General features: G+C 39.6%; 1 protein-coding gene across 1 annotated transcript in view; it reads right to left on the bottom strand.

The window, feature by feature from the left end:
* Window positions 1–1417: 1417 nt before the first annotated feature.
* The window catches only part of nell2a (neural EGFL like 2a), a 75811-nt gene continuing 56222 nt past the window's right edge, over window positions 1418–21006 (bottom strand). Inside the window, 5 exon segments of the mRNA XM_030732290.1 lie at window positions 1418–1517; window positions 3562–3786; window positions 6770–6946; window positions 9804–9997; window positions 11612–11752. Of these exon segments, the coding sequence (XP_030588150.1) occupies window positions 1476–1517; window positions 3562–3786; window positions 6770–6946; window positions 9804–9997; window positions 11612–11752 (779 nt within the window). The 3' untranslated portion in view covers window positions 1418–1475.

Below are 21006 nucleotides of genomic sequence, written 5' to 3'. Positions count from 1 at the left end.
CTGTATGATGATCAAGTCTAATCTGCTCAAAGGCTACAACACATGGTTGAAATCTCTTCTGCATTTGTTTCCACATTATACATTCTTTGGTGCAGTCGTGCTATCTGCTGGAGGACGTGTACAAACAAGGCTTCTGCCATCTAAAGTCTCCACATTTCCTTCTTTGTTGGTATGAGCCCAAACAGATCTGCAAGCACTTCAGAACAAGAAATAAATTTGGTGATTTCATGATCACTCAACAACTGAACCACTACAAAAATAATTTAAAGGTGAGATTATTTTATTGAATACCGTTAGTGTCTCATTAGTAATCAATAACTGGTAATGTACTGATTAATAAACCTTGAGTAATAAAGTTAGTTGAAATATAAACTATAGAACATGTGGAGGGCAAAAATCCCTTAGACCAACCTAAGTATTTATCAACAGGTGACAAAATAAAAGAAAAATAGTAAATAATTTTTTTCTAAGCTGGTATAATAAAATGCAGTCCTAATGATGACTTACAGCAGATGTGTGCTGAACGACTGAGTTATTTCTTAACCTTTGATTAGGCTTAATAGCTCTAATGTTTGAATCCTCCATGGAGGCGTTTTAGAGACTAACAGTGAACCCAATTAAAAAGTCTAATTTAAACCAAAGTACAAAATATTCCTGTAATGCAAATAAAATCACTGTCAAAATAATTTACAGTCTTACATAAGAAAAAGACGAGCATTAAATGTAAATGGAAATACTTTATTTCACTATTACACAATAACAAGCTCAAAAAAAATTTTACAAAAAAGAGAAATGAAACAAAATGCTGCAAAGCACCACATAATTTAGACGACTTGTAAATGTGGCAAAGGAACCTTATGCTAACTGCCTTTATTCTATCTAATGTTTCATCATCATCGAGAATTTAGAAATCAGCAAAAATATTTGGACATCAAGCAGAGTCATGCCAGTAATAGTAATATCTTACAGTTTCATGTAGCAATGATTCAGGGTGGGGAATGGTGATCCTTAAAGGTTCACTCTAAGTGGTGAAGACATTACAAAGTGGTGGGTTCGAGGAAACTGCAGTCCATCATCTGTTTGGTATGATATACATTTGCATTTGGTATAAAGGAGTTGAGGAAGCAGGCGCCGGTCATAGAGTATTTGCTCAACACGTTAAAGCTTAGCACCAGATGGATGGAGTTTACTGTACAGGACATACAATAAACTGTGGCTAATCAGAGGAGAAAATACCTGAAGGTTAAATTTCTTACATTTGTCTGTATCTGACGATGTGACGTTATTCTGAACTTCCACCCATCTGATTCAGCAGGCCGACACAAATCCTTACAACGCAAAAACAATGTGACCCACGTCTGTGAGGAGGACAGTGAAGAGACACAGGGATGGTGATATTTTTTCTTTCTTTTTTTTCTCTTTTTTTTTTTTTTTACATGGAGAACACTGTACAGGTGCCTTCAGATCTGCCAGGACTAAAGGCACATGGGATCCACTGAGCAACAGATGTGTCCATTCTGGAAACAAAAAAGAAAGAGAAGGAAAAGGAGCGCAAGTTTGTTATCATTACAATTTAACCTCAGGCCAACTCTTTTTTGAGACCCACCAGATAATATTTTCAGGTTATAGCGGCGCACAGACTCAGTTTGGCATTTAGAGTTCGTCTGGGCACTAACTGATCTAAGGTGGCGATTTTCCACGGAGAAATGTGAACGGTCACTGAGTCATTTTGGTTTAAGTCATTATATGCTGGAGGTCCCTGTAGTGGGACTAGGCTACATATGTTATAAAAAAAAAATGTAACTCATGGCACACTGAAGAGGCTGACTACCACTACTATGACTAAAAGGATGAAGAGTTGTTGTGCTTCATTTCTGATGCTTCAGAAGACTGACTCATGGCTCTTATTTCCTTTCAAATTTACACTTCTAATTTAGTGAAGGTAATGTCAAAAATCTCATGTTGGCCTGGTGATAAAGATGAGGACGCTGGATTTCAAGTATCCAAAGACTTCCAGTTCACAGCTGGCACTGATTCAGCTTAAAGGATTTTTTTTTTTTTAAGGTGGAATTAAAAAAAAAAAAAAAACCTGATAAACTGCCTTGATCATTAACATTTGGCAAGAACAGATGTATCTAATCTGTGCTGAATATTTGAACATAATGTAAAGATGCCCCCCAACCCCGCAAATTGGAAAAGCGAAAGAAAATAGTTAGATGGATGGTAACGATGCCAAAAAAAATATAATGTTTACCGAAAGTCCTTTGAGAATGGCTGCTATTTTCTGTCTAAGATGTGGACATCATTGCAGGCAGGCACGAAGAGAATATTTAATACTAGAAACTCAAGCGAGGGAGTCAGCCTTGGTGGATTAGTACTGAAGCTCGGGCAAACAATTTACGCTCACATTTGGTAATGAAGAGGATATTGCCTGCATACTTTACTCTCTCCGTGACTGCTCAGTGCCGAAAAATAAAAACTCATGAAGAGCAGCTTTCTCCATCTGATTTACTACAGCCAACGATGTGAGTTTGTCTCCATACATTTCATTATCACAACACAGAGGAGGGAATACACCCATGATTTCCTGCTGTAGCTGAGCCAGAAGCCAGGAAATACGATGCTCCCAGAATTTCAGTTCATTTTCATCTAAAAGAACATTTCAACATAAAAAAAAAAAAAAAAGAAAAATTGGGGGGGCTCATTATAACTCAGGTTATAGACCTAAAACAGGAGTCCTGTCATCACTTTGAGTGGTTGCGAGGCAACCGGTGGAGATTCAAGCAAGTTGCCGCTCCGAACCGAGAAGCAGGCTGGCACATTACCTTGTAAAACTATAACTTATTTTTACACCCTAATTAACAGCTAATTAAAAATGTTAATTAGTGACCTTTAGAGGTGGTAGTAGATTATATTACCACTTAACAGACCACCAGTCTCTGTGCCAATCTAACCGACTGTATCATCACATTTAGCAGACATACAATATAACGCATCTGAGTAGAATGTTCTCACCTAATGCTAAGCAAGAAACTTCTGCTTCACAGAAAACAGTGTTCTTGTTAATATAAATAAAACATGCAATCTATGATCTAATGAACTCTAAATTAGAAAGGGAATAATTGTGGAAAAGAACATCATATCTTATTTATTTGATGAGATGCGTCAGCCCTCTTGTTCTTAGAATGAATATTAGATTTTGTTTTTCAAAGCAATTACTGTGTATGTATCTTGGTTTACTAAAAAGCTATCAATAACTGCTCTTTGAGAAATTGGTAAATTCAACTTCTGCAGTTTTATGCATGAATCAAGATGACTGCACAAACAGCTGTACCAGCACCTGCAGTATATTTACCACCACATGTAATAAAAAGTGCTGTGCGGTGTTAAAGATGCACAAATTGCCTTCCTGTTGCAAATACTAGTACTCTATTTTTCCCCTGAAAAAAGGCACAAAGGGTTCTCACTTTTCAAACCATTTTTCCTTTGTGTCTTGCCTGCCACTGAACTAGGAAACTGTAATTTACTGTTTCCATGCTGCCGGCAGGACTAGCAGCTTACCTTGCACTGGCACAGAGTGCACTCTGTGCCATGTTTAATCCAGGAGGAGCCACTGAAGCGTGAGATGTTGTGCTCGTCCGTACATGTCTTGGTGATGTCGTTGCGGATGGTGTCGGCCTGGCAGGGGTCGGTGACACAGCGGGGACAGCACTCGCCCTCGGGCACCACAGTAAACTCACAGTCCACAGGCGGGCACGGCAGAGGCCAGCAATCCACCTGCCCCTGCTGTGAAGGTGGAGACAGAATTTGAAAAGGATAGCCAGACAGAGAGGGAGAGGAAAAAAAAAATAATCACTGCAAATGCATTTTGCATTTCCCGTGTCTAAACAAGTTATTCATACAAATGCACATTTCTCCTGACGTTGTGTATTTGTATGCTAGAGGGACCGTCTCGACTTGTAAGGTACCTCGAAAATAAAGATGAGCAGAGCAATCTTTCAACAGCGTCAGCACTTTTTCCAGACTGTTGAGGTAAATGCTCCACCCTTCTAATTGACTTGTTCTAGTCTCGTTGTTCTCCTATTAATCTTACAGCAAACTTTCAGCACAGAATGCCTTGTTGGATTTTTTTTCCCGCTGCCATTTTCACTGGCCTGAGAAAACAGGTCACATATTTTGTCCATCTTTGCAAACCCCTACCCGAACTCTGCTACATCACTCTGTCCTGACCCACTTCTGCTTACGCTGTCATACATGAGCATTTCCGCCGGGCGCCTTATTGAAACGAAATATGAGTTCAGACTGTTTATGTTTAAACACAACAGCGGATATAAAAGGGATACGCATGCACGCATAAAGTTACAAGAGGCTTGATGCAAGTGTCCCACTGGGGATATTTAAAATCTCTGAAAATCATCTGGCTCAGCATTTCAAAAGTGTTGTAGTAAATTAGGCTGGCTATAAAGCACAGGCTCACGCGGAGCTAATGCCCACTCCATGCTTCTGTGTTGTGTGTAAACATTCGAAGTGGGAAATCCCCCCGAGTGGAACTTTTTTTACTCGAAGCCAGAGGGAGGGATAGAGTGTAGCCTCAGGTATCTGTTCCACACTGTGATAGGGGACAATGTCATCTTTGTCTGTTTATGCAGATGTGGTCTGTTATCACAAAGGAGAGACAGACTTTGGATGCAGCTTTTCACACACAACAGTGCGGCACAAAAAAAAAAGAAAGAAAAAAAAGGTATCACACTAAAACTGATGCTGGTGTTTGACGCCTTTGTGATATTTTTAGATTAAATTATTTTAATATGGCTTCATTCAGCATTTATGGTATCTCACTGCTATTTAATGTCTTTGCTTTTACATAGATGTAAAGATTCACTGTTTATAAGACTGAATGCTACAAAATGCCTCTGGGAGACTAGAACTGGTGACATTTGTCTTTGTCTGGGAATTAGTTTGCAAAAAAGAAAAACTATCTACACGTGTGGCTATGAAAATCAATGCTGCTTTGATATTTTAGTGATTTAACAAGATAGCAAATTGCAAGTGGCCCGTGTGTGCACGGTGTGCAAAGGCCACATTCTTGATTTCAAATGATTGCACGGTTTGCACAAAAGGATTCACATGTTGGGCTTCACTTGGAGAAAATGTTTTGCCCATCTGCCGCCTGTCACTGTGTATTTTAAGGCCCCTGCTGAGTCTGGACAGCCATGCCTGTGCTAAGTGTAGCAGCATTCAAGGTTCATTTCACGTCCCTGTCACGCTACTGGAGCCCCAGTACGGTATCGCAGGAGCAGCCTTCTCCCCTTTCAAGTGCTGCTCTTTGTACTGTGTGCTGGTGGTCCTTTGCTTTGCGTGCGCCTCTGTGCATCTTAAACGGAGTGTCTATCTGTGTACTGTATATACTGTACGTGGACATATGTAGGGCATGTGTAGCTTTTCTAACACTTGTATACTATGTACATACTCGTGTTTATATTGTGTGTGCGTGCGCGTGTTGTTGTTACAGGGGTGTCTATATTCTCAAATGTGCTTGTGTCTGCTTGTGTCAACATAAGTGCCTTCACTGAGTACTGTTTCAGAGAGAGTGAAGCTGAAGCAAAGCCATTTTCAGCCAACTGTGCTTCCCCACTGCCCCTCTGCTGAGCGGTGATTTTCAGGCTCTTCTATAATGGCTCGCTGTAAGGAATCCAAAAAGCAGCTCTCAGGTCCCGGCATCAGGACAGCATTACAATAGTGGGAAGGGAGGGAGGAAATGACATCGCTATTGCTACTCAGACCATAAATCAGTCAGAGTGGAGCCACCTTATAGCATCTTAGCTACAAGTATGGCTGATCTTTAAATGCAACAAAGAGTGGATGAAATAAATAATAATAATAATAATAAAAAAAAAACGAGTTGTAAAGTGAAGATGGTTTGTGTGTCATTCAACAGAGGAACTGACACTGGTGTCGGCAGTTGAGATAAGACGGTGGGGTAGAATCGAAAGTGTTCCATTTGCATGTAAATATGCATATGGAAATATGGTAAGAGGGGCATCACGGCTGGAAAGATTTACTGTTTTTGTCAGGTTTGTTGGGAAACACAAAATGCTTCCCTGTTGCTTCAACATAAACACTGTCAAAACCTTGAAAAGGTCAACACAGCAGAAGATGTGAACGCAAAGGAAACAGCGCACGCGTCTAACTGTGAAAGATTCATGTAGTGAACAAAACAGTTTGCACAGAAGAAGAAACAGGATTAGATGTAGCGGACGTCGCAGAACCTTCTCAAAGCACACAAATAATGCTCAGTGTTTCGCCCTCTTACATTATAGACGCCCAGACATTTTCTCCTGTTCTCCTAACCTTGAATGTATTCTTCAGTAAAATGTGTAATTCCATTGCAGCAGACAGCAGCGCGTACAGTTCATTGAATTCTTTAAAATTTTAGTAATCACTCGCTTTCTTTCGTCTGCACAAGTGGAAAACCAATCTTCATTTTCTCCTCTCTGCAACCTCCCTATTCACCTCTTAATCACTCCCCCTCTCTTGCCACAAAACATCTTTCCTTGACTTTCTTCACAGAGCACATCTCTCATTCATGAGCATTTCCATGGAGACTGGAGTATTTGTTACATTTCTTGTGTAGGCACTGCGGCACAGCAATGAACGCCTATGTTGTTTTCACTATCACCTCAAATGACTCTGGATAAAAGCATTAAATACCTGCGCTCTTATAAATATTATTAACACGCAGGAGTGTATACATGTGCCCCATACTCACCAGGCACTGACACTGCTGGCAGTTCTCCACCCATGTGTCCCCACTGCCGTAGGTGAGCAGGCCGTTTTGGTGCAGACACTGGCTGCTCAGTCGAGGGTCGCACTCGGGGCAGCAGAACAGGTCGGCGTTGGGGTTGTCACAGTCGCACACCATCCTCCGGCACATCACTTGGCCAGCCTGAGCAGGGAGCACAATTAAACACTGAACACAGGCTGACACGCGGGCCAAAGCAGCTGCATGCAAAGACAAAACCCTTTGTTTGATGGGATCATTAAACATACATGTTGGTGATAAATAATGTAATGAAGGCAATGCAGCTCACGCCAAGAAAACTGTTTTGAAGCAGCACTTTATGGTTATTCAGCTCAGAATGTAGCCAAAACACATCCGATTTAAATGTATACTTTATGAATACTGATGCACAGTTTCTGTTCATCAGTGTTGCATCTGAAGAAGCATCTCAGTGTTTTAAGGTGTCTTCCAAACTCATCAGAGGACAGGAAATAATCTGTAGCTTTGAGAGATTGTAGCAGGAGTTTCAAGCTTTTTTTCTGAGATTTTAGGAATTAACTATGAATTGGTTGAGAAAAAAAAAAATGAATTGCACCATACTGATTAATGAAAATAATCACAGAGAGTGGTGAGAGAAACAGGTACTTCTTCTGATTGTTTCCCATCAATATAAAGCAGAGACAATACTCCAAAGCAGCACACATCATTTGATATCTTATATCCACATTTTTCAGTGTGTGTCTGGAATCCTGACCCTAAATGGAGCCATCATAACAATGTGCAATTTTCCACACAATTCCATTTGAATCATTACTTTTGCTTTCTCATTGCATCTAATATGTGGATATTCTTTTCATATTGTTACATATTGTTGCTTATGCTCACGGTGGATAAAGGTTGATTATAAAAAATAGAAAGTGTGAATTAACTATAGAGCACAAACTGAGATCATGTCTATGAATTAATTTTTTTCTTACATTTTTTCTAGATTATGTACAGGAATGACAGGCATATGTTCAATATTGCCAATTAAAGCAGTATTTTTATTTTTAATGTTTTATAAATTGGCACAGACGCATTAACGGGTTACACGCCACCCATTGGCTCTGCAATCAGAGTAAAACAATGACCTATTTGTATGTTGCTTGACCTCAGTCTGGACAGTCTTTGTCTCTTCTGTGCTGTTTGACTTTGGTTTCCCCTCTTCAGTTAATCGCAGCTCTCCATCTAATATCCAGCTGTGTCCACCCACTTCCAAAACAATAACATGTTTACTCCTCTGCTCACTGAACTGCTCAATACCAACTAATTTTGACAGGCAGCTCTTCAATCTCTCAAATCAATTAATATGACTCATTTAATTAGGGAGCCATTTCTGCCCTGGACCTTTGTAATCAAATGAATAATTTGCTGCTTGATCATTCACTACCGACACTAATCCACTATAATCACCTTCCACTAACACCAGACACTTGGCATTAGGTTGAGTGAAATGCTGAAATGCAAAGTCTGACTGCTCTGTGACCTGATAATCATGAAGGAAAAATGTGTTTGGGATGATGGAATGAGTTTTCTGGACCAACTGTTCCCAGATGCCTTGTCACTTTGATGTCAAAAATCAATCAAAACAAGTACATCAAGAGCCTGAGTCACTCCTTTAAAAAGGCCTATATATAGAGAGGAGCTCATGCACTTTAATTAAGTTGCTCATCACTATTACATCATCTCCCGCCCTCCCTCCATCCATCCATCCATCCATCCATCCATCCATCCATCCATCCATCCATCCTTTTAAGTACCTTGTCAAAAGAATAAATAAGAAAAAGGAGACAAGAGGCTGGGACCAGGAGCCTACCTGTTGTTACTGAATTACATTTGCTTTACTGCTTTAACCCCTGTGGCCAACACAGTTACAGTCAGTGTGGGTCATTAAAGATGATCTCTTTACAAAATGGGCCAAACTGTGTGACAAACAAAATGTCCTCACCATATCTAAAAATCAATTAATAATAAAGAAACAGTAATTGCTGGACAATAACGTAAATATTTAAAACTGCATCAGCATGTCATCTGTTCTCTGTCATTAAGAAAAGAATAGGAAAGTATAAAACAGCGCATTTTACTATCAATTTTCACTTCTAGCTCTGGTTTGCTCTCCAGCAGCTTTTGAGAAAGTTACCTCTCTCTTTTGCTGCTAAGTAATCAACAACATTCACCAGGGGTATGACAAAAACTGTAGTTACACTTCTTACCATGTGTTTATATGACTGGGTGCACACTCCAATTTACCACTTTACCACAGAGGCAGTAAATGGCATGTAATCTGCTCAGAAGCTTTCATATTTTTAGACTTTATGAAACTTTATGGAGGTCATTCAGGAGCAAATTCGCACCTCAAAGCTACCAAAGGTGGGTGCAAATCTTTGCTGTTGATGGGCCATGACAATGCCCGACGGTGGTATCCCATTTGTCTTTCATCAATTATCACATCATGTCCAATTAAAAAAAAATGAAAAAGGAAAGAATCATTCATTTCACTACTGCGCTTCAGTTGTTTAGTTGTTGCTTTTTTTTTTTTTTTAAATGTCACTGATTGTTTAAAGAGGATAAAACAAAGTGGCATTTGCTGCTGATTGGCCCTGTGGGGAACAACATCATTCATACAGAAAAACTGGTTTACATTTGTTTTTTTGTTTTTTTTACTTTTTTTTTGTTGTTGTTTAAACACTTGGAAAGCAGAGTGAAAAATAACAACGCTGAAAAAATTTCACGCCTAGATCTGCTGAATGCACACACTTTACGAGAGAGACAGAGAGAGAGAGAGAGAGAGAGAGGGGAAATCATTACTCAACTATATATGGCTGTGGACACATTTCCTTGTCTTTTCACTTGTCTGCCTCTTTCTGTTTCTGCGGATCCATTTACCTCAGCTTTTGTTACTCTGTTCTTGTATTTTTTTTTTTTCCTCTCTCTGATTTCCTTGTCTCTGTATTCTCTGTGTACATCTCAGCCTGTTCATTACCTGGCAGGAGCACACCGAGCACCTATCGCTGTCCAGCACCCAGATTTGCCCGCTGTGCTTGACCTTGTTGTCATGGATACAGTCGCCGGTGCAGTTGTGCCCGTGGGGGCACCGACAGTCATAGCCTCCTTCCAGGTTGAAGCACACTGTGTCGTTGGCACAGGTGTTCCTCCCTGTCTTGCATTCATTAATATCTGCAGGGAATACAAAAAGCATGACATCATACATATGCTCAGTGCAGATAACACAGTTTATGTCGTTTTTTTTTAGTACAAGACCAGAAATGTTACTTTAATAGCAGGATGATAAGGTAAAGGGAGTTTTCCCCTGTAGATGTTGATACTCTTATATGTCAGCAAGCAGCCGTGCTTTTATCTTTTCCAGGACAATACTACCCGACCCTCTGTATGTGAAAATTGCTGAATCGAGGATTTGAAAAGCAACTGTAACATGTAGCAATAGAGCATTTTTCAAATCTTGCTGGGAACATGCAGTATACGGCTGTAATGTAACCCAGAAACCCACTTTTGGCAAAATTATAACTTTGCTTTGTGAGGCACAGACAGGCTAGGTTTTTTTTTTTTTTAAGAGTGGTTTTAATGCACTTTCCTCCCTTTTTCCTCTCGCATCTCAAACTGACAGCTCAGATTGGGTCAACGAGTGGAGCAGCGCTAGCACTATTGTTACAGGCAACGCTTCAGTGTTACTGTAGATTGAGGGTTTCCGTTTTGACAGCTGACACTTTTTTCTGACAGGCCGGATCAGAGAGAATGTTTCAGAAAATGAACAGGCTGCAGAAAGAAATGTGATATTTTTAGGAGGAAAACACACTCATAATGACATATCTATGCAATCGTAAAGCCACACAAACATATCAAAAACATCTCAAAAGTTAAGTGAGATTTTGAAAGTGGATGACTTAGGAATTGTTTTTTTTTTTTTAGATTTATTTAAAAGCAATTTTCAGTGTCTGTTTTTGTAATTTGAAGCCCTCAATCCTCATCCCAGGAATCAGAGACGGATTTAATGATGTGCTAAAACTGAGACTTAAAAAAACAGTCAATGGAAAATGAATGGGTGTTGCCATTAATGGGGGATTGTAACGCCTAATGACGCAAACAGTCATATTTTTGCACTGCTGAAACCAGAACCAGAATGTAATCCTAAATTAATGCAAGAACTTAAAAAATTTAAGGTCAAACACTGATAAATAAAGTAGGCGTTGCATCATCTTGACCATTTTACTGTATTTCAGTCAGATTACTCATGCTTCAACTGAGAACTGATTTGTTACACCTGCAGAGTTTGGCATTTAGGCTCCAAGATTACTCCCTGCAACTATGCTTCTTATAAAATTGGGGAGTGACTTCTCCCCAAAGCCTACAGGTGGATATTGGGGTAGGGGTTAAAATAGCAGACAGCAAAGCAGGGAAGCAGTGACACTGACATGTCAGAGGGAAAGATGGAGAAATAATATAACTGCAGTGGTTTGTTTGTTATATGGCGGGAGGAGAGTGAAGTATGTCATGCGTGTTTGAGTTTCCTGCCTGACCCAGCTTACAGGCTTCTCTCCACATCTTATTGTTATCTCTGTTAAGTTCATGAAATATCATTCTACATTTTACCTCCATTGCACATATGATAAACTCAAATATGCACCTTTTCGGATGCAATTTTTAATTTTGTAGTGCAATTTGCTAAAAAAAAAAAAAAAAATCTAATTAACTTGAACAAAGTTGACATCCTAAAATTGAAATGAAACCTTTCTGTCAATGTTTACATTGTGTAAGTGCAGATGGGCTACTCACCTACACATGATTCCCCATTAGCGGAAAACAAGCCGTTGTCATGGTAGCCATCGCGGCACTCACAGTGGTACCAGCCGGGCAAGTTGACACAAGTGGATTTACTATCACACTCGACAAAGCCGTCTGCACACTCATCAATATCTAGAGAAGAAGCAAAGATAAGAAAATCACGTCAGATTTAGTCAACATATCATGTTGGTTCAAAGCAGTTTTTACAGTGAATGAGGTGCTGCGCTCCATTCTTGCCCGGCAGGCATTTTCAACACTGACTGATTCATAATTGATAAAACGACATGTCTGGCATATCAGTAAATCTGGTCCGAAGGCTTTATTGATCAAGCATAGTTTCACAGCCAGAGAAGGACATTTGTATCAATAAAAGATAGCAGGGAATGAATGAATCTAATATAACAAGCTTATTCTAGGAAGACAGAGTAGTGGAGTGGCTCCATACAGTACTATAGTGGTTTATGCAAGTGGAAGATGCCCGGTTCGATCCTGGGAGGAGATGCGATTCTCTTTGGGTTGTATCCGGAAGCGTATCTTCCAAATCAAAGACATGGAGCTACCTTCTATGGCAGCATCTTGTGCGTAAGGGAGCAGCTGTGACCAGTTTGCATTTGAAGAGGCCACAAAGCTCCTTTTCAGTCTCACCTTCTCATCAAAATATGTAGTAAAACAAATAAAGTCCAACGTGTGTGCACAGTTTTATACAACTCTGCTTGGACAAAGGAGTTTCTGTAATGCCTTTGGCACAGCTTCTAACAACCTGTGGGTGGCCGTCAATAGATGGAGGTGATGTTTGTCTTCACAGAGCTCCACTTAGAAATATCCTTGACGCTGCCTCCTTCAGTTCTTGTGTTTAATACAGGACTGAAATTACATGCGCTGACTTTCTTTTCTCTCTCTCTCTTTTATTCTGTTTAATTCTCATTTCTCTTTTTCACTCTTTCTGCCTACAGCTGGGCAACCTTCAACCCTTTCATTACAACAAGCAGCCTTGCAAACGGCAACCGAGAACAAATCCAATACAATTTTCAACAATGAGCCTAATACACACAGAGAGAAAGATTACTCTGATATTTTAGCTAGCATTTAATTAAACTAAGGACCAGGCCCACACGAGAGAGGAAATAAAGCCTGTTATTACGCAGTAGGGCTAAATATGTTAGGTCCAGACATGCACCGTGATTAAATGTGTCTGCATATCCAGTGATGGCTTTTTTATGATTGTGCATGATGCATGATGCTCTGCTCTCATTATGAAAATGGCAGCGTGCCGTGTATGACCTTCTCTGCGACTGCCTGCAACAGTATCCCCCACAGAGCTACAGGCAGACGGGCTCATGGTCCCCCTCCCACCGCCCAGGCAGTAATGGGATTAAGATCTATTGGCTAATGAGCCCTCAGCCTTTTAATAGAATTCTGCAGCAGATTAATCGTTGATCAAATGTCCCACAGATTAGGGCTTTATCTATTTAAAAATCACCCGCATTTGTCTGCGTAAACTGCAGGTTTCCTAAAAAAAAAAAAATAGAAAAGACTATAGCATTTTTTTAAAAAATCTAGTTTCCACACTGGTGAGGTTCAAAAAATTCTCTCTTACAATCTGGCAGACTTAAAAAGTGAAACACATTTCACCAATTACATCAAACAACCTTATTTTCTCCGTTTAGGACAGCAGTGTTGGCTTAAAAGGACACTGTTTAAATCACGAGTCTGCAGCAAATAGTATAACCAGCCTATCTTTGAAAATTAATATAAATTCACCCCACTCCTGAAGAGAAATATCCAATGCTCTTTGTTGCTTGTGAATTTCAGGGCGATAAAAGTGCTGGGAGGTTTTCAAGGGAGGAGCTGCATGAGGTATACTGCCAGTATATGAAAACGGAATCATGCTGAATTTGTTGGAATCATTCTCTTCTCCCCAATACGACCGCATGAAATAGTTCAAAGTACAACTGAGCAGTCGGATTCTATTTATAACAAACACTGAGGGTGAAGCGAGTCTAAAAATATGCTAATGGGTTATTTTCAGCCAGTTTCATTCAGGTGTTTTAAACACTCGCCCGTCTGGTTGCAACAACAGAGGGTTACACCTTCAGCAGCAGATGAGTCTTTTTCCTCTTTTATCTCTGCAAACCTGTCAGCTACAATTATGGTGCAGCGCTTTTCAGCCTTCTGTCAAATCAACCTTTTAAAGTGCTGCAATGTTTTAGGACAATGAAACTCACTGTTGTCGCACCTTGGATTCGTAAGATACAATGTGTGAGGTACAGCAGAGATGCAGCACGCTTGCACAAGTCTTGCTTTCTCTTTTATCGTCTTGCGTAAATGATAATGGAGGATCACTGTAATTAAACCATCAACAGTGACAGTCAGACAAGGGCGCAGCTGAGAAGAGCTGTCTGCACCGAATCATGGCGCTTTTGCTTTTGTTGAATCATAGATGTGGATGTGCTGTATTTTTACTTGTTAAATCATGTCGTGTTTTTTTTTTTCTCCCCTCTTTCTGCTTTAAAAAAACAAAACAAAAAAACAAACAAAACACCACCACCACAAATTAAAAAAAAAAAAAAAAAAAAGCATTCTGCTTCTTTCTCCTGGAGAGGTCAAGGCAGTGGTGCAGCAGTTATTTTGAAGTTACCTTGCTGCATGAAAGCCACAGAAATGCCTACACAGAGGAAGAGGATGGGCCAGATGAGGAGGAGAACAACGACAAACGGAAGAAGGCGGAGGACACAAAGAGGAGTAGGAAGAAGAATTAGAAAGACGAGGAGATAGAGGAGGAATAGTTATTCTACTCGTTATCCTGAGTGGCAGGCTGGAAACAAGAGCTCTATTAAGGAAACTCTCAGAGGACAAAGTGAGAAACAAGAGGACCATCTTTTCTCTGCCCCCCTCCTGGGCTTGTTATGCCACTCGTCCATGAACCACCCTTCCTCCCTCCATATTCAGTCTCTGCCTTCACCTGTCTGTGTGTTTCCATTTTGTCATCTGTCTGTCGCAAAGCTAAGGCAAAAACAGAGGTGCTCTAATTGCTGCTAATCCTTGTAGTTTTCTCCCTCTTTGAGCAGAAAAAGCCAGAGTTTAGAGATGAGTTTAGCCTGCCCCTTCTCTTCACGTCTACTTTTCATTGTCCCTGCTCCTGAACACCACTTCACATCATTCTCACTGGCTATTCTGATCCTTAAAAGGTACAATTCTATGACTTTGCCCCTTTCAGCTTACCTTCCTTTCTCTATTCTTCCTTCCCTGTTTTTTTCCCTTTGACTGACAGATAGCCCTAGGGGTTAGGATGCAATTCTGTTGCCTTGCATCACTCATTGCAAAGCCTGTCACTGCTGCCACATGTACATCTCCTGTACAGTAACCTAATTCAAAAGGATTTCCATTTCCCTGCAAGTCTACCTGATAATCCTGATAGGCTCAGGGAAGAATTATTCCCATCAAAATCTCACCCAGCCATTTGTCAAGTCAAATGCCATTGGAATGTAAATGGATTTTAGAATAGGCTGAATTTGTCATGTCAGATCAGGTTTAAAATAATGGCTGAGAAAAGACTGCAGGACCTTTGAGTCGATAATAATGTTTACAAAGCTTTTATTAGCATGCACATGACACAGCGATAACATAAAAAAATGGATTGCTGATCGCTGTTCTTTTATATATAGTGAAGTGTAATTGAGTGATTGTCACTGATCCTCAGTCTTCATTAAGAGAAAGAGTGAACTCATATAAATCAATCATTGTGAAACCCGAGGCAAACTGAGTTACTCACTGACTTCCTGAAGATGAAACAGACACTGAAAAGCAAATCCATATCTGCAAGCACTCGAGTAGGAGAGCGGATGAGTAATCATGGTAAATTGGAAACAAGTCTTGTGAACAATCGGTAGCTGCAAGAGCATACAGAATGCAATCACTCGCCATGCAAGTCCCCCACCCTTTAAAGTAAATCTACAGCTAAAACTACAATTTGACAAAAGTACAAATTGCATTGGGATGGTTATTTCACTTAAAAAATAGAAAAATAGAGAGGTCCTTAAATGTCTGTCTAAGAGTATGGACATAAATATAATCTTCATAAGTTCTATTTGGCCACATTTTCTGTTATAAAGGTTAAGGCACTCAAGAATGGCAAACTGTCAATATGAAATGACTTTCTTCTTTCAAACACAGAACAAATAAAATTGAAAATGTCCATCAAGAAAAGTGGAGCAATTTATAATTACCTCAAACTAACCATTAAACCCTTCATTGCAATTTCAGTACTTTAAACATTGTACAAAGTACTGCTGCTGTGTTCTCTTTTTGACAACAAAGGGGACGCAGCCAGTTTTTAAAATAAAGTTTACTGGATAAAGCGGACAGAAGCTCAGTGCACCCCAAGTGGTGGCTGTGCGACAGACCGAGTTCATAGATTCTGGCCAAAAGAGAAGGCTGATTAAAAGTTAACCTTTACCATATTTAAATGTGTCTGCCCACCTTTCAGGACTAATACAGCTAGCATACTGTGGTCAACAGACAGCAACTGGTGCACAGCAAATGTTCTGGGTGCAATTCACAGCACATTCTTTACAGAAGTGCATGCATGCAAGAGTATGGCTCATAATTCTACCTGAACAAAGGAAATGTCATACTGAACTGCACAGTGCATCCCAAAGGACAAATATATGTGCCGTGGCCTACTAACAACAGGAGCAAATACGATGTGTAGAGTGAAATGTGTGATTTCTCTTGATGATGATGAACCCACAGATCCCTTGATGGTTCCTGTTAGTTTTGGGGAGTATTTAAGCAGCTTTCAGCCTGTTGTTCCGGCTTTAATGTTTTAGTTCATTCTCACGGCTAAAATAAAGAGTTTCAACCACACAGTGTAGCTGTTTTTAGTGAGAAAAGGAAAAAAAAAATAATCAGTGTAAATCTTACTGATGGTATGCTAGACTAATACAGACATCAAACGCATACCAACATTGCTCCATGTGCTGCTTTTATATAATTACTTTTTTTTCTCTCTCTAAAGAGAGCACAGGAGGGCACCAGTTTAGCTCAGTGGGTGAGCAGGAACGTGCATGCCCTGTGGCTAAATGCAGCGGCCCGGGTTCGAGTCTGACCTACGGCCCTTTGTTGTGTGTCTTCCTCTCTTCATTGCTGCTATCAAATCAAAGCAAAAACAAGCCCATTCATTTGTTTTGGCCTGTGATGTACTGTAGCTGTTCTGTGACCACTGCAGCAGGTACAGTAGGATCCCTGTGAGATGTGTAATTTAGGTAGAAGCAGCAGGTTGCGTGCAGCTAAACGACAACTCTGGCCATTAGCAGGGCCTAATTAAGACATGCTAATTACAGGTGATGGAGAGAGTGCTTTGTAAGGCCGTCTCTAAATAAATAATGAATACACAATCACTGTGCTTAAACAAGCCGCTTGAGCAGGCCCCGAGGCCTTGTGGGTAAATTGTGGAGTGAAGGAGGGAGCGCTGCAGTGATGCATCATGGGAGCTGTCAAGAGAGTGAAAAAAAAAATGAATATGGTTTTAAATAAGTGTTAGGTGCCTAGGGAAAATTTAAAAGATTTTAGTTTTTTAGGGTGAAGGCTATTGTAGGGACACACACTGTTGCCCTTGCTGTTTAAAACGATAACAATCAACAGCTTCAATAACTGTTGGCAGTGTTAGAAAATTTACCCTGGAGTGCTCTGTTTTCATACACACGCAACCCTTCTGTCTCAATACATTAATAAAACACTTAATGCTGGCCCTATCATCTGCATATGTTTTTATTTGCTGTTTATCTTCCTGCCTGTATAACTGTGGTTGCTGGCTAACTGGTTTAGCTTCTGTTTTGTCTGTCTTTTAAGCCGCTCTTCTTTTTCCTCTGTCTGGTCTGTCATGTTGTCTAAAACTCTGACAATCCTGCTTGAGTTCACCATCAATGTAAATGAGGTCTGAGGGAACAAATTGTTTGTCTGGCCCTGTTCTGCTCTCTGTCCCAGTCAATATGCCAGCATGACTTCAGCACTCAGCACTCTCTCACTGCCTTCAAGGTTTCCTCATGAACTCACTGGCCATCCCTGTGTCTCCTCCCATCCTCCTCCTCTTCTTCACTGCTATTTTTCCTCTTCCATTTTTATATCCTGTTATAAATCGCTTACTTTTTGCTTCCACTCTTTGTCTCTCTGTTCTACTCTTCTGCCCTCTTATCTGCTATCACCCAGTAATTAAAATATCTTTTTTCCCCCTGTTCAACCATCCACCCATTGCCTTCTCAAGCAAATTATTTCTTTCCTTCTCACATCTTTTTGCTTTACCCACAACATGGAGAACTCTTTGAGAAAAGGTGGCAAAAAACACGCTGAATATTTAACTGGCAAACTAAACAATTCGAGAACACTGATGAAAAGGCGCATTTTCTCTTCAGATTATGTCTCTTCATGAAAGTAATACTTCGGAGGAAGACGTGTGCTGGCAAATGATTACAACTTTAGAGACCAAGTGTTTTTTTCCCTTCAATAAAACATCATTTTAGAGTGTAGGTGTGCTGCACCAGGGCTCCTTGATCGTGCTCTTAAACATTAGCCTCCAGGAGTGTGTAGGAGTCACAAATCTAAATTGTGTCATTAACACCAAACATAAAAATCTTTTATCTCTTTCTCCTTGTCCTCAAAGAACTTTGTTGATGCTAAAATAGCTGCCGCCTAATTCAGACCTGCTGATTAAAACCGCTCACGAGGATTTGAGACTGCAGATGAATTGAGAGATAAAAGGGAGAGGTGTCCATCCTGAGCATCTGATCAAATACTACTCTCCCTTCAGCAGTCCACAGTGTCCTTTGAGAAACTAGCAAGAGGCCAGCCAAGGACAGCAAAGATGGCCATTAGTTACAGATCTGACAGCATAGTGACAGAAATTTTTAACTGGTGGCCAAGCATCCTAATAAGCTTAGAGAGGCTTGAAAGGAAAAGCTAATGAGCTGAAAATAAAGGAAATACAGACACTACCTCCCCATTCATCTTATAGGAACAGTTCTGCAACTGAGTCAATAAACACAAATCTGAAACCTAAACAAGGAGACGAACAACAGTCCTTGGTTAACTAAAAGATGAGCCATGCTAAGATATACATAAAGGCCTTTTTATAACATCCTCTTACATGTATGAGGTGTTTTCCAAAAAAGTTTCATATCTGAGAGATGCTTTAGGACAGATTACGAGTTACTCCTGCTCACTTATCTTAATAAGGCTAAGGACCTTCAGATGGACCTGGATAGGGAAAACTGAAGTTACTACGGATGATAATTATCCAACACTTATCCATTCATATGAATGGGTGAGTGTGTCCAAACTTTTGACTGGTACTGTGGGTCTTATGAACTCTTTTCTAAAATCCCAATTTCAAAAAGTTGAGATGCTGTGTAAAATGGAAATAAAAACAAAATGCAATGATTTGCAAATTTGAAATTCTCATCATTTACATTACATAATATCAACAAAAGATTTAAAGAATCTGGAGAAATCTCTGTGTGCACGGGACAACCATGAAAACAATATGATGCCCGTGACTGTCTGTGAACACAGTTCACTGTGCCATCTACAAATGTAGGTTAAAGTTCAATCATGCACAGAAAAAGCCATATACAACATGATCTAGAAACAGCACTGTGTTCTCTGGGCCAAAGCTCATTTAAAATGGACTGAGACAAAGTGGAAAACTGTTCTGTGGTGAGACAAACTGAAATTTGAAATTCTTTTTGGAAAACATGGACGCCACGTCCTCTGGACTAAAGAGGAGAGGGACCATCCAGCATGTTAGCGGTGCACAGTTCAAAAGCCTGCATCTCAGATGATAAGGAGGTGCAGTAGTGCCTATGAAATTGGTGCCTTGTATATCTGGAAAGGCACCATCACTGCTGAAAGGTATATACAGGTTTTAGAACAACATATGCTCCAATCCAGACGATATCTTTTTCGGGAAAGGCCTTGCATATTTCAGCAACACAATGCTGAACTGCATACTGTAGCTATCACAACAGCATGGCTTCATAGTAGAAGAGTCTGGGTGCTGAACTGATCTGACAGCAAAAAATGAAAAATATGACAAAGAAGACGACAGGACCGTTGAGCAGCTAGAATCCTCTATGAGACAACAATGGGACAATATTCCTCTCCCAAAAGTCCAGCAGCTGGTGTCCTCAGTTCCATGATGTTTATGGACTGTTGTTAGAAGAGAGGATGCTACACAGTGGTAAACATGACCCTGTCCCAACATTTTGTTTCTTAAAATTATAAATTTTCCCATTTCAAATTTTTTTCTATATTTCATAGTAAATTTAAAAAATGCATTTATGATATTTGCAAATCATTTTTTATTTACATTTTGCACAGCATCCCAACTTTTTTTGGAATTGGGGTTGTACAATTTCAGAAGTTTGAATACAGGTTTATAACTTGTTATAACATTTTTTAAGTATAGTTTTAATTTGTGATTTGTAGCATAATAATAAAGTAGACCAATCATATTTAACTTAATTTAACTTCAAATTTAACTTGTTATTTAACGGTTAAATATCCCTTAGCAGTTTAGTAAGGAACTCTGGGCAATCATATCCACTACACGCTTCACAATGATGTCTTTACTTTTGATGGGCAAATATATAAGCAACTTGTATTTCATCTTCAACCTTGAAATAAAGTTGCCAGTGCACAGCTAGACCTAGGTTTTCAATATTACACTAATCTAATCTAAAATGCCATTTTCTTTCCTTTTTTAATATTACTATTTTTTTTTTATCCTAGTGCACTAGTTTACATATGTTTTTAAAAAAATAATTCACATAAACTGAAGCTCAAATCTGGCTTAAGTGCAACATTAAGCAGCCAATTTATTGAAGTACACTGGATTTGCTTTCTTACACTTTCACCCAGTAACAAGCATCATGTAAGATGCTGAAAGCTTGAAGCTCTGATAACTTCAAGTTAGGCTACATTTCTATGATGCTTTCAGTGCCTCTAAGTTCTTTTTTTATGTATTCTTTGTATTTAATGTTTGTTTACAGCAGGTTATATTATGGTTTCCATAAAAGTATTAAATTGTCCAACATAGCACATACAGCCAGAGTAGCTGTGTGAAGCTGTGTATACATTTTGCTTTTTGTGTATTAAGAAAAGCGTGTTTAAAAATTAACCGGTATTCAAAAAACCCAAAAAAACCCAAACACTTATATCTGTGAGGGTCTAATAATATATTTTGGTTTGTTCAGTGGATAAATGTTCTCTGCCCTTTATTAATACTACAAGACAAAGCTACTTGCAAAGGAAGAAAAGGAAAACAAACTACACTACACTACTACATAAGAAACATTTAATAAAAATACAAAATGCTGTAAAAAATAAACACT

This window comes from Archocentrus centrarchus, chromosome 6 (assembly GCF_007364275.1).
Source record: "Archocentrus centrarchus isolate MPI-CPG fArcCen1 chromosome 6, fArcCen1, whole genome shotgun sequence".
NCBI lineage: Eukaryota > Metazoa > Chordata > Actinopteri > Cichliformes > Cichlidae > Archocentrus > Archocentrus centrarchus.
This window is presented reverse-complemented; position numbering and strand designations above follow the sequence as displayed.